Source organism: Chiroxiphia lanceolata, chromosome 19, assembly GCF_009829145.1.
Source record: "Chiroxiphia lanceolata isolate bChiLan1 chromosome 19, bChiLan1.pri, whole genome shotgun sequence".
Taxonomy (NCBI): domain Eukaryota; kingdom Metazoa; phylum Chordata; class Aves; order Passeriformes; family Pipridae; genus Chiroxiphia; species Chiroxiphia lanceolata.
The window spans coordinates 8457785-8479928 of NC_045655.1; the positions used below are offsets into that span (position 1 = coordinate 8457785).

At 46.7% G+C, this 22144-nt stretch overlaps 1 protein-coding gene, 1 long non-coding RNA gene and 1 other non-coding gene across 7 annotated transcripts in view; all 3 read left to right on the top strand.

The window, feature by feature from the left end:
• The window catches only part of RAB11FIP4 (RAB11 family interacting protein 4), a 114469-nt gene extending 107101 nt beyond the window's left edge, over window positions 1-7368 (top strand). For 3 of the 4 annotated variants that reach the window (XM_032706700.1, XM_032706702.1, XM_032706701.1), the window contains one exon: window positions 621-933. In XM_032706700.1, the coding sequence (XP_032562591.1) occupies window positions 621-737 (117 nt within the window). In that variant the 3' untranslated portion in view covers window positions 738-933. Of the gene's footprint in view, window positions 1-620 lie in introns of all 4 variants that reach the window. The other variant, XM_032706699.1, reaches the window with a different exon arrangement.
• Window positions 7369-8994: 1626 nt separating this feature from the next.
• Window positions 8995-22144, top strand: part of LOC116796466 — a 44221-nt gene continuing 31071 nt past the window's right edge. The window contains exon 1 of one of the 2 annotated variants that reach the window (XR_004360366.1): window positions 8995-9392. This is a non-coding gene — a long non-coding RNA (uncharacterized LOC116796466). Of the gene's footprint in view, window positions 9393-10887; window positions 10964-22144 lie in introns of those variants that run through there. The other variant, XR_004360369.1, reaches the window with a different exon arrangement.
• TRNAT-CGU lies at window positions 13783-13854 on the top strand. Its single transcript has one exon. It is a non-coding gene; the product is annotated as a tRNA-Thr (tRNA).

Genomic DNA, 22144 nt, shown 5'->3' on the forward strand with positions numbered 1-22144 from the left:
AGTCCTGAGACAGGCCTTTTACCCAGTGTGTACTGGAATGACCTTGCCAGCCTTTTAGCTCCTGGGCAGGCCCTTGAAGTGAAGTGCATACTTGAGTTTCTTACTGAACCAGAGCTCTGTGAAGGAAGGTGTTTAATTGGTGATCTCTAATTAGGTAAAAGCAAATTGGGCTTTTGCTATTGTCAAGAAAAATCTGACTTTCTCCCTCTGTATCTCATGACTCTGGCTCATGCAAGGGATGCCCAGCACTCCCCCTTCAAAGGAGGGAAGTGCCTGAGGGCTGTGACCCAGGCTCAGTAAAACCTCACAGATCTGCATAAACTGTTCCCATTTGTGCCGTTTTTCCTATCTAATAAAACAAAGGCAAGAAACTGCAGATTCAGGGTAGTACTTATGTGATGGCAAATGAAAATGGACACCCAAATAACATGAGCTTTAGGAGGATCTGGGACTCTGTCACTCCTTGGCAGCTCTGCCAGTTTGGCATTGAACGTGCGACGTAAAAAGCAAAGCAGTCTTCATCTTTGCAGAGGTTGAGGGGCCTTTCACAGCTCAAAAATCTAACTATTGGTAAACTGGTGAGAATATTTCAAGAGTAACTTAGAAATGTTGTGTTTCAGCTCATGGAAGCCCTCAAAGAGCAGGAAGAGATAAACTACAGATTGCGACAGTATATGGACAAGATCATTCTGGCAATCCTGGACCACAACCCGTCCATCTTGGAAATAAAGAATTGAAGAGAAGAGGAGAAGGAAAAGCAGCAACTGCCTGATATTTCTGCACATGCCACTGGATCTAAACAACACTCTGATACTGTAAATTAATCTATAAATATATATATACACTACGTGTGAGTGTGGGTGCGCGGGTGTGTTTATATGATGTTTGGTACACTGTTATTTGTCATTGAATTGGCTTGGTTAGACTTTTTCCATGCACTTTCAATACCTGTGATAAGATGGATACTGTATATTAATGTAATAACAATATAACTGGATCATGCTGTTTTAGATACTGGACAAAATGACTCTACCTCTAGTTGTAAAGGTAAAAAAGACAATGGAAACATATGGATGTGGCCCTAACTTTAGGAGCAAGAATTTTCTCTTCGTTCTTCCAGGAATTTGGGTACCACAAACCAATTGACATACCCAGGTTCAGTTCCTGACTGGTGCTGACTGTGTAATTTACTATTTGATTAAGTTTTAGTACTTCAACCACGCACGGGGTTAAAAAAAACCAAATACACAACAAAAAAAACAAACTTTGGGAAAAGACAAGACACAAAGTAAACGGGAAGAAGAGGAAGATACTGCAAAATTGTTTGCTATTTGTGAAAAAAAAATCACCATCCACTTGTTTGCCACTGTCAGCACAAAGTGCTTTTGATGTAAGATCACTTTGGAGCCTGCTTTGGGGGGCTCTGAGCCAGCTGCTCCTCGGCGTGTGCGCATGTGTGTTTGTTGTGCCGGGGGGGGGGTCCCTGTAGCATTGAGGCAAAGAGCTCTTCCAATCTGTTCCCCTATTTTCAGGGGTATATCACGGGCCATTAAGATGAATTCTGGGATCCTGCCCCTTCCCCTCACCCTGAGTTCAAAGATTTCACTGAAGGAACACATTCCAGTTCTTACCAAAAAAAAAAATTTGCATGACATATCTTCACTTCAGGGGAGGAGGAGGAGCAGCCCTTGACATCACGTGCTGAGTTGCTTTTCCAGCCCATATAGCTGCACTCCTTTGACATTTTTTTGGGCAGGCTGTGGAGAGGATCCACTGGTTGCTGATACAGCTATGGAGAGCAGTCTGATGTGGAGTGGATTTTACCTATAGGGCAGGAAAAAGAAGGAGCTTGGTCTTGCAGGAGTTACCAGTCCAGACTGAGCACACACGTGCATATCTAAAGCTCTAAACAGGGAACACATCCTCGCTTAGATGAGCAGTTGTGCAGGTGCTTAACTTTTAAGTGTGTACTGAGACTGCTCAGAGAAGTCATTGCGACAGAACATAAGCTTTAAAGTTGAGTTTGTGCTTAAATGCTGCCTTAAATAGGGATGATTTCAACATGTGCCTGTGTTCTCCGGAGCTGGATCTGTGTACTGTAGGGCTAGGACCTTTTTAATTAACAATGTAGCTTATATAAGGAGCTTATGGAATTGTTTGGGTAGTTGAATGCTAAAAACAAATTTTATTCCATGCACTTTTTTTAAAGTAAAAGTTTCACACTTTTGATTCACACCAACTGGCACAGAAAAATAGGCCTGAGTATCTGGCTTTCCCCAGTGCATAGAGATGTTTCCTCTCTTGAATACACTCCCCAGAAGAACATTACAGTAGCAATGACTGTGCTTTTCTGTGTATTTCTTGCTGTTGGCAGTCTTGCCCTTAGTATTCTCTTGATGTATCTTGGTGTGTATATGTGATGCATTTTTCCTGAATTTGAATACATAAAACTGTATTCAGTTATGGATGTAAATATATATATATTTTTCTGCAATCTCTGTGCTCTTGCCTTCAGTGATGTGTTACTGGAGTGATGGGAAGCAGGGGATGTGCTGGAATCAGGCTTTCTTGAAGGCAAGAAAATAAAAACAGTTTGTTTCTGTGTATCTGCATTAGGCAGGTGTAAAGTAACTGGAAAGAGAGAAGGGACCAGAGGAATGACTGTGGGACACAACACCCCACACAAAGGTGTCTGCAGGAGAAATGGTACAGTGTGGTTTAAACAGTGATGTCTCAGGGCTTGGTTCCTGAGGCTCTAGGGTAGTCTGGAGGAAGGGATTTTAAAACCACTCCTTTGCCACCTGGGAATGGTGTAAAATGTTCTGTGCTACATTACAGCAGCTTCTGTTTGTGGAGAAGCGGGTGGAGCACCATGGAAACCCCACACAGCCACCCTTTTGCTGCTGCTTCTGGATGTGCCACCCAGAAGGTAGGAGAGGAACATTTAAGCCACTTGGTGCTACCTGCCTGCAGGACTCCTCACCTGCACTTTAGTGATGCCATTTCCCTCTGCCTGGTGCTGTCTGTGGCTTGTGCCAGGGACTTTACTCTCTGTATAGGCCACAGAGGACTCTTCCACATGGTCAGGTGGCTGTTGCTCACCTGCTGTGACAAGCAGGGCTGGGTGACCAGCAGCCCTGCTTCTGGAGCTGACTGTGAAGTTACACTGCTGTCCTGCTCTCGTGTGGTGGATTTAAATGTGAGTGAAGCTGTTGCAGCTTAGACTGGTGACTGAATGTTTTTCCCTAATTACTAAGTAAACTAGACTTGGCTTCAAAATTTTAATAATCTAAAACCCGTTCCCACTAGGGTGGAACATCAGCAAATGTTGAGGACTGTTTCACTGAAAGCAGAGCCTGGCTTACTTCACTGAGACCACAGAGCCCATGGACGCCAACAGAAGACATGACTGTAGTGGTAGCCAAGTTCCTGTGAAGGTAATTATATGTAAGAGGTGAATAGTCACTGCTAGTGACAAATAGGCACTGAATCTGGCCAAAATCGTGAAAGGGATATTCCCAGCAGTGGATTTTCTAAAATCTTGGAGGACTTCTTCCTCAGCTGCGTACCCAAGTGTGTCAGCATTTAGAAGCTCTTCTTGCTCCACTGTTTGCATTTGAAGAATTGTCTTGCCACCATGTTGGTGGTGTTTGTAGCTTTGTTTTATTGTGTAAAGGAGTTACCCTTCTGCTCCTGTGGGGCCCTTGGTGTGGTACTGCTGTCTGGTACTGTTGAAATACGTATCCAGAGACTTGCTATGTTTGACAGATTATGTGAGTTGGAGGTGGGAGAGGCATTTCACTGGCAGATTTTCCTCTATGGTATCCACTTCTAAAAATAATAATTAGCAATTGCATTCTTAGACTGAGTAACTGCAGACATTAGACCAATCTGTCTTGCAGTTCAAGCCCTGGAAAGCCCTTCTATCCCAGAAAAGAAGTCATCACATTTTATGACAAGCAGGTAACTTGGTAATAAGGGATCACTTGATGGGTGACTGGGGCAGGGAGGAATCTGATGCTGAAGGTGCAGAGAGTGCACACTTTCATCAGGTGTCAGACACTTTGGCAGAACAGACGGGAGACGTGGTGATAGGGAGGCACCAGTTTGGGTGTCTGTTCTCTGATAAGTTTTACTTCTTTGCTGTGCTGCCTTTGTGCTCTCAGGAGAGCTGGGGAAGTACAGCCTGCCTCTGTCAGTGTTACTCTTGCTGGAACAAGGGCCTCACTTCCCTGGGTAAATAAGTTCAAACACAGAAATGTAGTATCACCCTGTTCTAGCAATGCACAAATGCAGCAAACATTCCTGTGTCAGACCCCTGCTTCTCACTTAACCCTTGGGGACACAAACACAATCCCAGGTTCTGTATCTTGATCTGTTCCTTAGTTCATTCAACCTTAGACTCTCAAAAGCAAAGTGATATTCTGGTCAAACCAGTTGCAAACCACTGCAGGTGTTTCTGTACCAGTGGCTTTTGGCTGAAAGCTGCCCTTGGTCAGGGCAGTCCTACACACAGAAAAATTACCTCTTTCAAAACTTGCACTTGAGAGTACCTGAAATTAGTCTCTCAAGATTTTTCTGGTATTGGTTGCTCCCCTCCAGACTTCAGTCTTCAGCTGTTGCCTAGTATTGATTTCAGAGTGATGCTGATTCAAAACTGCTTTGACATCAAAAGAAGATTTTTCAGCTTTCTTAATAACTTCTGTTAAAGACTCAAACTCTTTAAGAATTTGTCTTATTTTGAAGTGCAACAGTGACAAACTGTAACTATCTCATCTATTTTTAAGGAATTTTTAATATGCAAATTTGTAGCAAGTCTCAAAAAAAACCCCAAACCATCCCATGCACTTTTGCTGCCAACTTTCCTTTCATGGTCTTTGGGAGAAGTTCAGATGTTTCTCAGCCAGCTCTGTAGGGAGTTGAACACAGCATTATTAATTCTCAAAGATATGTGTATCAACAAATATTTTGCTGTCTGAGTGCAGCAATGCTACATTTACTTTGGTAGAACTGCCTTGCTCTCCAGAGAGGATCTAGAGCTACAGTGTTTAGGCTCCCTAATCTGATTTGTAAATGAGGGCTTGGAAGCTGATACATAAACACACACTTTGGGCTGTTACACCAGGCTCAGCGGTCTCTGCATCATAGTGCTGGTGACATGTGATGAGTCTAAGAACTAGAATTTACAAATAAAAGAACAGGTTTTTTCCTTCTTTGATGGCAGTGAATATACAGTGGTTTTCTCTTAAAACAAATACTGTATGGTGTGGTCTGAGGGATTTTTTCCAAGGAAGGAAGGAAGGAAGTAGCAGCTGATCAGACACTTGCCAAATCAGTGGCTTGGCTTATATTGATTTAAGTGAAAACTTGACTCAAACTTTAACTGAGCAGTTCCTGGTGTAAGTAGCAATGCTCATATTCTCGTCAAGTCATTTGTTTCTCGAGAAACATTGTCAAGAAGTCATGACAGGTGATGTAACACAGCTGCTTCGTTTTAAAGGATATAGTTCCACAGTTGCTGACGTTTTTTTCCTTTGCATCATCCCCGGGGTTTTTTCCTCAGTATTTTTGAATTCAAAGTATTGATTCTAGGAGCAGTTTGCTGTTGAAGCATGTGTGGGTTTCTGTTTAATGAAACTCTGCATGCACCTTTAGATACTGAGAAGGATTGCAGTAGGTGTTGGGTCTGAATCCTGTCATCCTGCATAATGCACTGGGAGTTGCTCCCATCGATGTGCAAGAGAGTTGTTTCTTTCTGGGATTCTTCTCTAGTATTTGTTCTGTTGACATTTACACCCTCGGTCTTGTCCCCAGCCACTGTGCCCACTGTCAGAGTGGCTGTGTGCCTTGGGGCAGCACTAGGAGCAGATGGAAGGGACAAATTCAACATTCTTGGCTTCAGTAAGGCTTTAGCTACCGAGACAAGAATTTCAGCCTTGTCTTTATACCAGGCCAGTCCTGTCCTTTTTTTTGTGTTGTCATGAAAGCTGGTTGTGTTCCGTGTACAAAACGCTGAAGCTGATTCTCGCAGTATGCAAGCAGGTAGGGTAAGTTTGAAGGTGATCCAGGTGTGGGATCACTGGGATGTGCCACAAGTTTTGCCTGGATTCTGTACAGGTGTCCCATTGCACTCTGTACTCACAGCCTGTGAGAGGCACAGCCCTGCAGCTCAGCCTGGCAGGCACACCTCGTAGGGGAACAGGGAACGGCAGCAGCCCATGAAGACACAAACATCTGCAGCCAGGGCCACGGTACCAGGGTTTGCCACAGTGTGGAGCCAGCTGACAGTGCTACGTGATGTTCTGGATACGATGGGGTTTAGCTCACTGGCTTAAGTCTGGAGGTTTTGTTTCAACTCAAGAGTAGTACCTGTTCAAACAGACAGAGAGGGATTACTTTTGACTGAAACTTTAAACCTCGTGAAAACATAACAGTAACAAACATGGGCTTCTGTGGTGTAATTTGGACACCTACCCCTCGAATCCGTATTGCTGGTTGGTGTGGGTGTTGTTAGTGGTGCAGCTGTGACATGTGAGCTGTAGCTTTCACACCCCTCTTGTCAGCAGTGACACTGGCCCTGGCAAACCCCTCAGAGCTGCTGTGCCCCATCGAGGGGCAGGGACTCTCCTGGGAGAGTGTGCAGAGGGTAAGGGGGGCAGGAGGGCTGCAGTTACTCCTCCACACAGGGATCTTACACTACCCAACACCAGCCCTATTTTATATAATACCTTATCTGTACCTAAATTATTCTGGCTTTGGAGAAAAGACGCCAGAAGGGGAACTGAGAATTTCGTGTCTTGTGAACCTGCTACAGGGCAGTAAATGTTGCACTGATGTTACATTTAAATACTGAAACATTTTGAGAATTACTGTAAAATCGGTTGTGAGAGCCATTTGTTTTTCTTTGTTGCACAGACTACCCACGTTTTTTGCATGGTTACGTATTTTAGTACTTGTGCCTTTTACTTCTCTGTTGTGAGGATACATTTTATTTTTGCATTTTATCATCTGTTTCGGGCACTTTTTATATACGCTTCTTTCATTTGATCATCTGGTTTCTTGTACATGTGTATATATAAACTAGATCAGATTTGTATTCATGTGCCTCTGAGATGTAAAAAATACTCATTTTGTACAGGTTTTTTTAGAAGCACTAGATCATGGTCTAAATTACGTAGCAAATGAAAATTAACATAATTAGGAGTTCTTTGTCTTCTTTTAGAAATGTTGTGTCAGATGGCTGGTCTCTTTTGTAAGGCAATGTTTCACACACACACTCGCAGATTTATTGTTCTAGTGTCGTTATGAGACCAATTCTATCCACTTGTTGGCTTCAGTTAATTCAAAATAATAAAACACTTAACTAAATGTTATTGTCCTGACTTGGCAATTATAGTTTTTATTTCCATTAAAGCCAATTTGCTTCTTTTTATACTTGAAATGGACACCAGACCAAAACCTCATTTGAACACATTGCCCATTTCAGGTTAACTGCAGTTCTAGGATTATTTTTGTGGGATTGGGCAAGTGATTTACTTTGCCCATTGAAATGGAAAGAGAAATAGCATTACCAATTCATAGACTCACCATCTTAGAGTGCCTCAGATGCTTTAAATTATTCCTTCTCTTTCCTCCCTGGCTTCTGTGGCAGCGTTTCCCAAGGACAGACCCTGGATCTGCATGACTGGAGATCTTCCTCTTGCAGATGTGAGAAACTGGGTGTCTTGCTTTTCACATTTTGGCAAATGCTGAATAAACTCCTTCCCATGGGGTTTGTAGCACAGCACTCTCCTGCAGCATTTGGGAAGCTGAATAGATGTGTTGTGAGACTGGACATCTGTAACTGGCAACCAGGGATCTGGTCCCAGAAGTGTCCTTCCCTCCCTCCAGCCTCTTCTCGAGCTGGTGGTTTCATTTCTGGAGTGTTGACCCCCTCATCTGGTGAGATCCTCAAATTGTTCCCTCCACTCACACCTTGTGGTTTATCAGTACCCCACTCACCAGCCCCCAGACACAGTGAGATAATAAACTCTGCTAAGTCACAAGGAAGAAATCATCACTATCCCCTAAATCTTACAAAACAATATCTCCTAAATCTTACAAAAAGAAAAGATTTATCCCCTAAATCTTACAAAAATCTATAAAATAGTATGTTCTGCTCTCATGGAGCAGAAGTTTTTTGACTGAATTCGGCACCCATTTGACAGAATATAAAGCTGCCTTAGAAGCAATGAGGTGGTTTTATTTTTTTTTATTTTAAAGGCTGCTTATAATGAAAATGAGAAAAGTCCACTTGCTCCATTGTTACTGAAAAAAAAAAGCAGCCAGCAAAAGTAGCATATGACTATTTTTAATCTCGTTCTGTAATTTACACCATCTGTGAAGTGATGTCAGTACTGTTGCAATGTGCCATTTACACTATTTTCTTTGTATTTTCTTGAAATACTTTCTAGGGACAATAAAGCTGTCCTTGCTGATGTGGATCCTTCAGGTAGCTGTAATGTACAATCAGACATGTAAATAAATTGTTTGCTTTTCCTGCATGACTGAAACATTGTCTGTGGTGGATGACTGATTTGATGTCCCTCCTTACCTTCCTTCCTGGTCCACCTCTATTTCTGTGCTTCATTTAAAGGAGGACTGCCCAGCTCTGCTCTCCCCTGCCCAAACACCAGCTTCCTTATCTTTGGCTGAGTTATGAGGGAACTCCAGGATGGCACTAGGGAAGGAGTTTGCTCAGCACATGCCTTACCTGACAGCCACAACCATGTAAAACATCCAAGAGCTGTGTGGGATATGTGAGGCCAAAGCTTTGTATGGGACTGACCCATTAATCTCTCAGCTTCTGTGTTGATGGGCACTCCAGCCGTGAGCTGTTTGTGGGATTTGGAGCCAGCTTTTTAATCTGGTCTGTATTTACTGACCCGTGGGGCTGATGAGCAGTGCTGTGACTCCTGCTCTGAGGGGCAGTGAGCTGCTGCAGGGAGGGCACAGCCCAGAGCTGTGTCCGGGTGGAATCTGGTCTGGCCTCACATGGCCAGCAGTGACCACCCCAGGGCGATGTTCACTGTTAAACTGGAGGTGCCTGTGCCAGGAGAAGCCTGAGGAAAGACTCTGTTCCTGGGAGAGGCTGAGGCTCCCGGGAGTGTCTGGAGGGGCTGTCCTGGGAGCAGGACAGCAAGGATTGTCCATGAGGGGCCAGGGTGGTGCTAGGACAGCTTGGGCTATGCCTGGGAGCTGGGACCTGTCACTGGTGCCATGTGTGGAGGAGCCCCTCAGCCTGGTGAGGGCTCAGGCCAGGACTCACCACGTTCCCATTCCCGGTGGAACAGGCTCTGCATGAGGCGGGATGCTGGAGGACACACCGGGGCCCGCTTGACCAACACTCTGAGGTAATTTTTTTTTTTCATCTTCTATTTGAGCTGCCAGACCCACTGGCCTCTTCTCTGCACTGTATTTTAAGTGCTAGACTTAAAAAAATAAGTGAGGAACAGTTTGGGTTTGAGGCTGGGTTTTTTTGTGGAGTGAGGAGAGGGCACGGTCACCTCAGGGGCAGCCAGGGTGTCTGTGGGCACTGTTGCCCAAAAGAGTGGGGCCCATGGCTTTGTGAAAATGCTGCTGACAGAGGGGCAGACACAGCCAGCCTAGGAAGGTGCTGGGTGCTTCTTACTTGGTAAAAATGAGGGGGGGATTGTTGTGTGTTGGGACAATCCAGGGGCGAAGCATCTCCTCAAGCAGCCCTGTGCAGCTCCCTGCCTTCTCCTGCCTGCCAGGCATTGTGTTGGAGGAAACCATCAAGGCTGGCCTGGGAGCACCAGCAAAGCCCACAGTGACATAGCCACAGGGTGCATGCAGGTGGCTCAGGGATGTGTTTAAACAGCAGTTTTACTGGGTTTGAAGTTTGGCTCCTGAAAATCTGCTGCTTCGTCAGGTGTCATTTGTGCCCTTGATGTAAAAAAATGTGACTGTTTTTCACCTGTGTGGAAGATGGTGAAGGGTGTAGAGCCAGGGAACTGAGCCTGTGGTGTATTATTTAAAATATAAAGTGGAATCTAAGGTGGTAAGATCTCTGCCTCCAGCTGGGCTTGGAGCAAAGGAGAGGGGGAAAGGGAATTTTGAAAAGGCTTCACTAATCAGTTCAAGCCTTGCAGGGCAAAGTTTTTCCTTATAAAACATTTTGATGATCTTCAAGTGATCATAGCATATCAAACAACTTTCATCCGGCTCTCAGAAGTCTCTAAACCTGGTATGTGTCTTTTACAGTATCACCCCGTGTGGCTGTGGGGCAGCTTTTCTCACTGTGGGTACAGATATTTGGGGAATCAGAGCAAAGATAGTGTATAAATAATACATGGAGCAACGTACCTGAGCGTTATCTTCTCAGGCTTTTCCTTTCCCAGATTCCTCCCAGCAATGAGATGTTGGATGTTCAGATTTATAACTGCAGGCTCAAAGAAAACTCCCTCCTGTGTATGCTAAATTACTTCACCAGAGAGACAGGGAGAAGTTTTGTTCCCAAATCTCAGCACCTCAGGCTAATGTGATGTACTACTGACCTACTTCCAGATCAGTTACACACTGGTACACAAGAAAGACACAGTGGGAAAGCAAATCACCTGTTACTCTGGGGATAGGAATCATCAACACTATGTACCACAAAGTCCATAATAGTTTCTAAAAAATTATGCTGTTTTTACATGTTTTTACTTGGCTGGGGAGAGCCACAACCCTTGGGTCATTTTACAACCAGGAACTTTACAAGCTCAGAACTCCTGGGAGGTGATTCTTATCTTGTTCCTGTCTTTTGAGAGAAGGGAGGAGGTAAGGAGGGTTTGAGGGCAGACAGGTTAAATGAGGCAGTAGCAGAGTAGGAAATAGATTGCAGGAGTTCAAACTGCTGAGAACTTGAACAGTGACAAGGAGAGCTGTTACAAAGAGGAAACACATCTCATGTGAGCACTGAGTGAGTACATTGTCCAACTCATGTAGTCTGGCAGCAGGCTCTGATCTCCTCATGTTGTCTTGGCTGACACATGTTGTTCAGCAGAGCAGTCTCAAAGCCATGACTTTAGTGCTTTCCCTTGCTCTGTTCACTACTCTTGGATGGCCTATGTTTCAATGCTTTCCTGAATCTCTGAGGTCAGACTGGGATGTGTGACTCCACTCTAAATGTCTTTTGACCCATGCAATGCAGCAAGGACTCTCCTAGCTTGCATAACTCGGGTGAAATTTGTCCTCAGAGCCAACTGCTTTTTGGATGCAAAAAAGAGGTTAGAGCATATGACTAGTAAATTGAAGACTGTCCCAGATATATAATCATAACTGTTTGGGTTAATGGTGATTTTAAAGCAACTTTGCAATGATAATATGTCAGCATGTCCTCTGGCACAGTGCTTATTTCCCTCACACCGAGATCTTTGTGCCTGAGCTCACTGACTGACGAGGCAGTTTGCATTTTGAGGCAATAGTGTGTAACGTGGGGTTTATGACTCAGAGTACAGACTGTTTCTGAAAAGACAGAGGAGCTGGGCTGTGGCACCAACTGAGGTAGATGGAACTCAGCTGCTGAAAGGCTGCACTTGCTCTCTCCTTGTTGTACTGGAGCAAATTGCTGGCTCTGTTTTATAAAACACTGTCTCTGTGGCTTTTCCTAATGTGCTCAGGCTTTTATTTAAAACCTGAACAGTCACCAGGCAGGGCTGCTCTCAGGCCCTCAGGAATCCTCTGGTCTGCCTGAGCACTTGTGCCATGTGACACAGAAACAACACCTGACCAAGGCTGTACTTCAGCCTCCTGGATCAAAGTGTGGACTGAGGAGCCGAGCTCTGGCTGTACAGAGCGGTGAATTGGGGGGCAGCAGCAAAGGAGTTTGTTTTCATTCATGGAAATACTGTGTGAGTGTGGATTAAGGGTGAAGCCCTGAAGCCCCCCCCTCAGTGGCCCCATGCTGGGGAGCAGCAGGACAGGGCAGTGGGTGCAGCAGAAAACAGCCGGGCTCTTCCCATCACTCTGCCAGAGCTGGGGAGGGAGCAGGAGCACTGCCAGGACTGTCCTGTGCCCAGGGATGTGGTCAAACACCCACCACCTGAAATGCAAAGTCCAGGGCCATGGAGGGGGCAGGATGTGGCTGAAAAACAGCTGCGAGTTCTGCAACCCCAGCACCTCCTGCCATACTGCTTTTCTGGGGCTCTGGGTATCGCTGGGATGCTGAGTTCCCAAGCAACTGCAGCCTCAAAAAAGTAAACCTTAAGCAGCAGAGACAGGCTGGGATAGATTCGCTGCAATATTTGTATGAACACCTTAAAATGGGACCCTGAGGAAAGCAACTTTTCCTCTTTGGAACGAGCTGCTCAGACCTCACGTGGTTGGTTTATTTGAGCAAGGAGAACACTGCAAACACAGGATGCATTCCTGTAATAAAGGTTGTGTAACTCAGATCTGATTTGACAGACAGTGGGGCCTGGTTACAAATTCATAGTATAAAGTAAAGATAGGGATTCTATTATGTGAGATTGGCAATAGGTTCTAATAACTGTGCCTTTTTTTTCCTCTTTGGTTGCTTGGTTCGGTTTGTGTTTTTCAGGACGAATATGTAAGCTAAAAAATAGCAGATTACTTTCTGCTGCCCAGCATTGGTTGAAAACAAGAAGCCAGGATGAAAAATTTCAACGCAAAGCTAAATAATGGTTCAAAACCACAACCTTCAAATTCTTCCCTCAGCTAGTGGTGATAAAAATGAGAGCTGATTCATTTCTTGGGTTTTAACCAAGCGTTAGCCATAAGACTAAATATTTGGTAGCTGGAAACCCAAAGGAGGAAATATTAATAATGCAGTATTGTATTTAAGATTTATGCTATTATGATTTGACTGTGTAAACAGAAGATAATGGGATTGAAGTAAAACGTGAAAATTCAGTTTGAATATCAGGAAACACTTCCTGACACAAGCCATATTAGATTGCCTGATGCTGTCCCAAGGGAAGGGTGGGGAAACGCTGCTGCTTGGCTCACAGGGAAGAGACGGGAGGCTCCGGGACAGTCCCCGCCAGCCTCCCGACTGCCGGGACAGTCCCCACCATCCCACGGTGTCCCGGGCCCTGCGAGGGGCTGTGTCCGATCCCACTCGGCTCCTGCCCTCGGGGGATCCTTTCCGGCCCCCCAAACCGGCAGCTGGCCAGCGACAGGGCCGGAGAGTGAGCTTGGCAGTGCTTTTCTAACACCGAACAGCCGCTGTTTGTTTCCCGAGGCAGCTCCGTGTTCCTGCAGGGACGCCCCGCGTTACTCCGGCGCGAGAAACACCGGGAGAAGGAAAGGAAAGCGAACCCTCCCCGGTAATTCCGCGGTGTGGGAGCAGCAGCGCTCGGGGACACCGCGGGAAGGGGTTTCGCAGGGGTCCCGCCGCGGGGGACGGGGCAGGGGGGAGCCGAGCCCCGCGGGCGGGACACGGTGCGGGCACGACACGGTGCGGGCACGACACGGTGCGGGCACGACACGGTGCGGGCACGACACGGTGCGGGCACGACACGGTGCGGGCACACGGCGAGAGCCCCGCCCGCTCCCGGCGCCCCGCCCCGCACGTGCCCGCGGCAGCCCCCGCGGGGCGGCCCCGCCGCCTCCCCCCGCACGGCGTGGCCGCTCCGCCCCGTCCCGCCCCGTCCATCCCGCCCCGTCCCCGCCCCGTCCCGCCGCCGGCAGCGCCCCGGGACGCGCCGTCCGGTCCCGGCGGCGGCCGCGCCGCCCGCTGCCTTCCACTGGCGGCGCGCGGGTGCAGCCAGCCCGTCGGGCGCGGTGGCCAAGTGGTAAGGCGTCGGTCTCGTAAACCGAAGATCGCGGGTTCGAACCCCGTCCGTGCCTGCCGAGGCAGCGCGGTGCGCTGGCAGCCCCGCCGCGGGGAGGCCGCGGACGCCGCCTCGTTTGCGGCTCATTTTTGCTCTCGGTGCCGGAGATCCGCGGCCCCGCTGCCCTTCCCGGGGTGTTGGACATCCGGCCCCGGGGAAGCTGCGGATCGCGGGGCTGCCGGTGGCCGCAGTGTTCCGCGGGTCCCCACCGTGGAGCTGGTGGGGTGGCCGCGGTCCCCACGTGGGGTGGCATCAGCAGGGCGTGGGGGTGAACAGGCTTCGGGCAACACTGGTGGTGCACCCCTGGGAGCCCCGATCCCTGTGTCCCCCTGCACCACGGGACTCAGGAACCACGTCCTTGCAGGGGACAGTTCTCTGTGTTTTGCCCCAGGACAGGTGTCCCGAATGTAGCGAGGCACAGTTAAAGTAAAGCTGTGCTGTGCGAGGGGAGTATTGGGTTCACTGGGATGTGAAGAATCCCTCTCACTGTTACTTTCTCAGTAGTTGCTGGGTTTGATGTACTGCTCACATATAGAGCCTTAAAGAGTAGAGAGGTCGAATCCTGGAATAAAAGCTTAGTGCAATTAGAATCAAATCGTCGAGTCTGAGATCGTCGAGTCCAGCTGTTAACCCAGCACTGCTTGTTCAACACTAAACAATGTCCTCAAGTGCCACATCCACAGGTTTTTAACCCTTTCAGTTTTAACCCCATCCCAGGGCAGCCTGTTCCAGTGCCTTACCATCCTTTCAGTGAAGTTGTACCATTTACCCAGAACTGACCTTCATTGTTTGGTTCTTAACGCACCAGTCTGAGCAAAGCTTTAGACATGTGCAAGGGCATTTCTGCTGGCTCTCTAGAACATCACTTTAGTTACTGCTTCTTCCAGACAGTTTAAAATATGTAAAAAATAATCATTGCACTGCAAAATCACAACAGCCAGATATCTGGGAAGAGTGGAGGAGCCTCTTTCAAAGAACTGCCTCTTTCAAAGCTGCTTCCTTTGATGCTCAGGAAAAAGCTGGTTTTGCTGTTTCAGGTGCCACACTCAGCCTGGGCCTGACTGGGCAGGAGGTTGTTTGCTTTTCTTAATAGGGACTGCACTGTAAGGTATTTGGGGAGGTCTGTACAAAATGGTTGTACAGTATGTTATTAACGAGCCACAAAACAAGCTCTAGTACGTTTTGATATAAAAACAGGAAATGCAGTTTAAAACTTGTTTAGAAAAATGTAGACACTATTTTACTTGGAAAATGCAGTGCTGTCAAAATCCTGTCACCTTTGTTAGGTGAAAGTTCCAGCTTTGAAACACCTTATTTTGACTTTTTTTTTGTATTCTGCGATCTCTCACATCAGATTGTCAAACCAAAATGCTTCTAATTATTCAAAAGCCATCTTGCAGCTTCTGCAGAGCATTTCAGAATTCTGTGGGTTTGTTTCTGGTTGAAAGCAGTTGTGAAAGCGAGGTCCTCCCTGAAGGAGGCTTCCCATCCCGTAAACCCGAGCAGTTGAGTCTTGCCCAAACGTGTGCCATGAACCCAGGACTAAGAACCAGGTATTTCAATAAAGCTCTGGCTCTGCTCTTCTCTGTGACCAGAACACATCCAGGCAGCTTCCCAGTTGCCTAACTTCACTCTCTGCAGAACTGGAATATTCACTTTTAGCGCCCACACGTCTGTGAGGAAGGTCCTTCCCAGGCTCCTTGCTCAGCTCCTGGGGAGGGGCAGGGGACAGCCCCGTCCCAGCACTGCTGTTGGAAGGTTGTTGTGCATTTTCCCTCCTGGAATAAGCTCACCTTGCCGGGTCCTTTCTGTCCAGGAACACATAGTTCTGTCAGTGTGTTCCTGCTCATGTTGTTGTCTTCAAGGCAGGGTTGTGTTGAGGCAGATCACGTGTTCACTCACTTCCCAAATTCCTGCCCCCCTCTTATTACTCGGGCAATAAAATTGATTTTTGCCTTTAATTTAATAGCTTGTCCTGAAATGCCACTGAACTTTAATCAAGGTGCTTATGATCTGATCATAGCTGTGCTGGAGATGGGTTTGGGTTGGGGTTTTTTGGCGGGTGAGGGACAGCTGTTGGTTTTGGACACAAGTCCTGACTTAAAACATAAAAATTTTTACATGGCCCTTTTGAGTTGCTTTAAGGTCTTTGACTTTATTCCAGAAAATACTGAGCAGCCTCCCTCTGAATATAACACCTCTGTGAAATGAGGATTAAAATGAGGCCCATTTTAATTACCCAGTAAAAACACATTACAATTAACGTACTTAAAAGATGTGTTACTGCTGAAAATCTTGGCCATATTTAGATACAGAACTGTCTAATCTTTCTGACTTGACAAACCAGTTATTCAGAATCCAGACTTCTTCATGACTGCTTTAAAATAAGTGTAAAAATGAATTGATTATAACAGCAGTATTTCTGGGTTTGATGTATTTTTGAGAGGCTGACACAAAATGTGTGCTTTTGAAAGGTAAGATGTGAATGGGGACTAAAAGTATAATGTTATTTGTTTGGACCATTATAACATTTTCAGTGCTTTGCAACTCTCCTGAGTCGCATCTTCCCTGGGGTCAAACTTCAGCAACCACAAACCAGCGTGTTGGGAGCACAGGAGGAGCTGTGTCTGGTCAGAAATAGCAGTGAGATCACTCCCCAGCCTTGCTCGGACCTTGCTGTGTGGAGCCAGGCAGGGGGATTGTCCCACAGGCTGGGCAGACCCGCCTCTCCCATTAATAATGTTTTGCATTGTTTCCCCACCTCTCTTGTCACCCTTCCATGGGATGGCTGACACCTTTAAAAAAAAAAAAAAAAGAGGGAGAAAAAAGCTCAGCCATCCAAGCCCTGAAACCTTGACCTTGGAAAGAAAAGGGCTGTGCTGAGTTGTGCAAACGGAGTGTGGTGTGCCAGGGGTGACCAGGCTGAGCCAGCTGGGCCATGAGCTGGGCAGAGCCCCCGCTCTCAGCCTGGGGGGCTGTCCCGGGGGCCAGGACCCCCTTTGTACACAGTGAACAACTGGGCCAGGCTGGGAGGATGTGCAGTGTCTGCAGTACAAAAGTGAAATAATATTTTCTGCAGGTTGGACAACTAAAAGTAGAAATTTTTTTACAAAGCTGCAACCACTGGTGAGGAGTGGTGGAGGAGGCAGTGAGCTCAGATGAGGCAGGAGAACACTATTTGCAGTATTGTCCGAGTCCCAAATACATGGCAGGGTAAATTAACCCATGAGTAAATAAACCCCAAACTGTGGAAATCTTCACATGGCTACAGCAATGTGATTCCCATTTCCATTACGCCTGGAATTTAATGGACTGCTGAAGTTTGACCAAAAGGCATTTCTTGTGTCAAAATGAAAAATTACAGATCAAAAGGGTGACTTTGCAGACAAACATATCGATCTAAAGCCTGGGTGACACAGACTTCCTGGAAGAGAGCCCAGAAGCATGTCTGTGTTTAAAGTCAAATGGCTGTAGCCTTTTACCACTGATGAATAAAAAATGTTTTTGTCTGCATGCCCAGGGCTCAAGCAGAAACAGAAATTACTTGATTTGTTCTGCCGGAGGAGCAGGTACGTGTCTGTGAATATTTATCCATTGGATGCTGCAGAATCCAGTAATTTAAAAAATGACAGGGAGATAGGAAATAAGAATTATTTTTTCCCCTTGAAAACTCTGTTTATGGCACTGTAGGAAAGGCAAAGTGAGACTCCTCATTCTGTGTTCAAGGGGCAGAGTTACTGCTGTCCTCCTCTCCAGAAACATGAGGAGGGGAGCAGTTGTGAAGTTCCTCTGTGACAATCCCAGTTGTATTTTTGCTTTGGTACAGGAACAGCAACTCTTCAGAGGCCCCTGGGGTTGCTGCTGTCCTGTGTAATTAGGTATTAATGGAAAGGTCTAGGTGTGCCTCCCTGACCAGGATGGATGGAGGGCCCAGCACAGGAACGCTGCTGCTGCTCCTCTGAGAACGAGGTGTAAGGCAGGAGTGGCAGCAGTGGCATTTTGTGAATGAGCTCTGTGGGCACCAGGATTGGAAGCTGGAGTCCTTCCTGCCGTGCTGGTGGAGTGGAGCAGCTCTCGGTTTCCCAAGGGAACCCGTGAGACAGATTTTAAATGAAAAAAGTGGTGCTGAATGGCAGCGACTGCTTCTGGGAAGCCCAGAAAATGCCAGCTGACACTCCAGGCAGTGTGTCTGAAAGGAACTGCAATTATGCAGGGAAGGAGGAGCAAGGGGGATGGATGGGAGATTTCTAATCTCTTCTTGTCTGCAGCCTGTTCAGCCTCAGCAGCACTGGTCCTCCTGGGCACAGAAGCCCTGCTCCTTGCTCCTTTCCCTGGCTCTCTCTCAGGTATTTATTCATGTTCCTGGCTGTAAAGTGCATGAAAAAAAAAAAAAAAGAGGCTCAGAGCCAGGCCTGGAAGGTTTGTGCACGTGGTTCTCCTTATCTGTGTGAGTAAGCTCTTGCATTTACCACAGAGTGAAGTTTGCTGCAGTGAGCAAGCTGTTGCAGGATGAAGAGCAGTAACATGAGTATAGCTTTTGTTATTATGATCTTGCTGTAAATTGGAAAAAATTTCTATTGGAAAAAATTCTCTTGATGAAATTATATGTTTGTAAATGCAGTGCCATGGGAGCAGAGTCAGGTGTTGGATTAATATAGAAATAGGACAAGAGGAAATGGCCTCAAGTTCCACCAGGGAGGGTTTAGATTGGGTATTTGGAAAAATTTCTTCACCAAAAGGATGCCAAGCCTTGGAATGGGCTGCACAGGGAAGTGGTTGAGTCACCCTCCCTGGAGGGATTTAAAGGATGTGCTGCATAGGGACATGGCTTAGTGGTGGACTTAGCAGTGCTGGGTTAATGGTTGGACTTAAAGGTCTTTTCCCACCTGAACAACTCTGTGGATTTTATATTATGGAGAGGAGTGGCCTTGGCATTCTGCACAACACAGCTCCATGGGCCTGGTGATTACAATGACAGCCAGGCTTCAGAGTCCAGCCTGAGATATCACCTCAGTGCAAAAAGCATCAGCAACAAACAGGACAAGAGGCAAAGGGCACATCCTGAAGCACAGGAGGTTCCATCTGAACATCAGAAAACAGTTTTCTGAGTGAGGGTGACTAGAGACTGCAACAGGTTGTGGAGTCTCCATCCCTGGAGATACTAAAAAGCCATCCAGACACAGTCCTGGGCAGCCTTCTTTAGGTGACCCTGCTTGAGAAGGGTCCAGATGACTTCCAGAGGTCCAGCCTCAGCCATTCCATGAAACTCCTTTGCCTCTGAAGTTTTTACTGAAAGGCCTGGGGCCAAACCTGCCCCTGTACCACCAGCAGTGGCTGCCTCAGGGGGTGCTCCCTGGGACTGTGCCTTGACACCTCATTTGTGGCAGCGGTGATTCAAACTAGTGCTGAGTTGGTACAATCACCCAAGTTAAAGAATTTAAACTGTATATGAATTCGAGGCAAGGACAGCCTAATATAGAATGTAGTGTTTACTGTCTTCAAAGAAGCTGTAATAAACTTGGACAGGGAGCTTAAGCAAGAGATGGAGCAATCAGTCAGCCTTGCAATTGTGTCAGAGGGTCCTTGGGAGCCCCAGCCTGAGATTTCTGTATGTTATAGCTGGGCACTGTGGCCATCAATTGAACTCAGAGGGTCATAAGAATTTGATGGCATTGTACAGCTTGCACTGTCACAACCTTGTTGGAATTGTGAGGATTGTGCATCTGGATCGATGGAATCCTTGTCACTAATTTCACAGGGATTGTAGCCAAGTTCAAACATGTATTTCATCATAGGAAAAGGAAAGCAGGAGTCATGTGAGGCTCTGCTGGTGTAGCTGGGTTTAATGCCTCATTTCATACTCCTGGTGTGTATAGGGGAGGACTAACACTGGGGCAGCATCTTTAATTTTAAGAAAGCATCTTGTACGGTCCTGTGATCACTGTCCCCTCTCAGCAGTCACTGCAATGCCTTGGTGCCCGTGCACGGTGAGAAATGAGCTCCAAGCCCGAGCCTGCTCCCTGTGAGACTTGGCTTGAGCTGAATTCCTGACTCCTGTCCTTTCATCACTCCGGGCCCAACTGAAAGAGTACTTGTGAGCTACCAAATATAGAATGTGCACAGCCTATTTCACAACTGGAACTTGCAAATGCCGGAGTGGATTTCATGGACTGAAGCCCCCCAGGGAGGGAGCATTACAGTGAATAATGTTAGTGCATTTGTTTAATCCCTGGGGATTGGGGAACATAGGATTAAAGTGGGCTAAGGGGATTTCCCCACTGACAGCTGCTCCGCAGTGCACAAACACACACACACACACACACACACAATTTTTTTATGTGCAACTTGTTCAGGCCCAAAGAATTTAAACTGCATATGGCACTGTGCATAACATGACCATTGTTTCCACATCTGGTTACACATATCTGTCTCCCCCAGTAATTGTCTTTAATAGACACAATTGGGGATGAGGTAGTTGTACTAAGAAGAGACATAGCTCTGTGTTTGAACAGGAAACCATTATTTCTGAGCTTTAATCACAGCTCGTTAGTGCTGTGATTTTCTCCTCTCCCCCATATACACACAAGCACACATGCTTTAAGTATGAAGGCCCAGTTTTTGGTAGGGCATTCCTCTTGTACTGACAGTTTGCCAGAGTTTCTTTGGACAGGCAGAGCCTTGGCCAAGGAGCAGAGAACCAGAGCATGTCTGAGCAGTGACAGGAGGCAGGAGCTCACTGGTGTTACGTGGGTGCTCTGAGGTGAACAACCATGTTCTAGTAAATGTCTCAGAGTGGGGACTGCAGTTCTATAAATCCTTAATGAACCTGGCTGTTCAGTGTTCCCACAGAGATACATGGGGTCAGGCCAGCTCTTTGCAGTACATCCTATTTGCACATTTCAGACCTTTTAATCACAAACTTGATATTCTTATTGTTCTGATTCAGATCTCGCTCCGGGTCTCTGGCATGGATTCATATTTTCAGGTGAAGACGAGGGAATTTCATCCTGTGCCATCAGTGGATTTCAACTGTTTCTATCACTACATTGTGTTCCAGTTTAACTTCTCTGACAATCCAGTCGCTTTGTCAACAAGGTCTGATGCCGAAATACCAAGCTGTTGGCTACAAGCCACCCTTGCTTACATACTGCTCGGTGCCACACGCTGGAAGGTCAATAAATCAGTGGATCTACTTGCGGAGAAAGGTATTGCATGAGCATAGGCAGGATTGAGAGAGAGAAGCTCAGAGTAATGCATGCCTTCAACTAGACTAAACAGCGTCCACAGGCTCTGTGTCCCACTCAGCAGCAGGCCAGCCTCCCACCCACAGGAGGTCCCTCCTAACTTTGGAGGTTTCACACCAGGCTTCCCCTTTGTGAAACCTTTGTGGAGACCTATGAAGAAGCTGGTTCATGGCTCTTGTAAAAATGTTTTCTTTTTTCCAAAGAGGGCTATTTTCAGAAGTGATAGAATCTGTTGTTCCATAGTTATTGTTCCGGGCTATTGTTGGTCAAATGTTATTAATATATTAGCCTTTGGGCTGCCAAACAGCTTGAAACAAACTGGTTATGTTTATTTTTAGAATTGTGTAAGTTGTGATGCTTTACAACTTGATATGCTTGTGATTACATCTGAACTGTATGCAGAGCTAATCCTCTTCCCAGCTCCCATCCAGACAGGGGCTGTAGTCATGCATTCCCAGCACATGGATTCTGCACACCATGGAGAGCAGCCAGCAGGTATTTGTGAGAGGAGATGAAGTCCTAAGACCTGACCTTCCCAGGTATGGAAGTGCCTCCTGCCAAGGGAAGACTTGCCTGGAATATGCCTTATCCAGTTACCACGAAAGGGCTGCCAGTGGAAGTGGGAGCGGGCTGCCAGCAGCTGAGCACATCCCATGGGATCAGGCTCCCTGCACAGGAGCTCCCGCTGGGCGAAAATGTTGTGTGAAAGTCTTGCTCTGCTCCCATGGAAATTACAGGGCGCTTCACATCACTGCCAGTGGGGGCAAGGTGAAGACAAGAGGCAACATGTTTGAGGCCGCTGAAAATAGTGAATTAAACAGTTGGTCGGGACATCAGCGAAGCCCTGTGCCATGAGCTTCATTAGGATGAAAATTCTCCACTCCCTGGCTCGTTCTCTTCCTTCCATGCACGTAGGTACATTATTTGCTGTGAGGTTGTTCTGCTCAGAATTGGTCTGTGGTGTTACAAGCAGCTGTTTGATAGAGCCAAAGAGCAAGAACAGGTTTTTTTTTTAAAAAAGGAAAAAGAGAGTAAGAGGTTGGCAGATGTAACTTGCAGTGT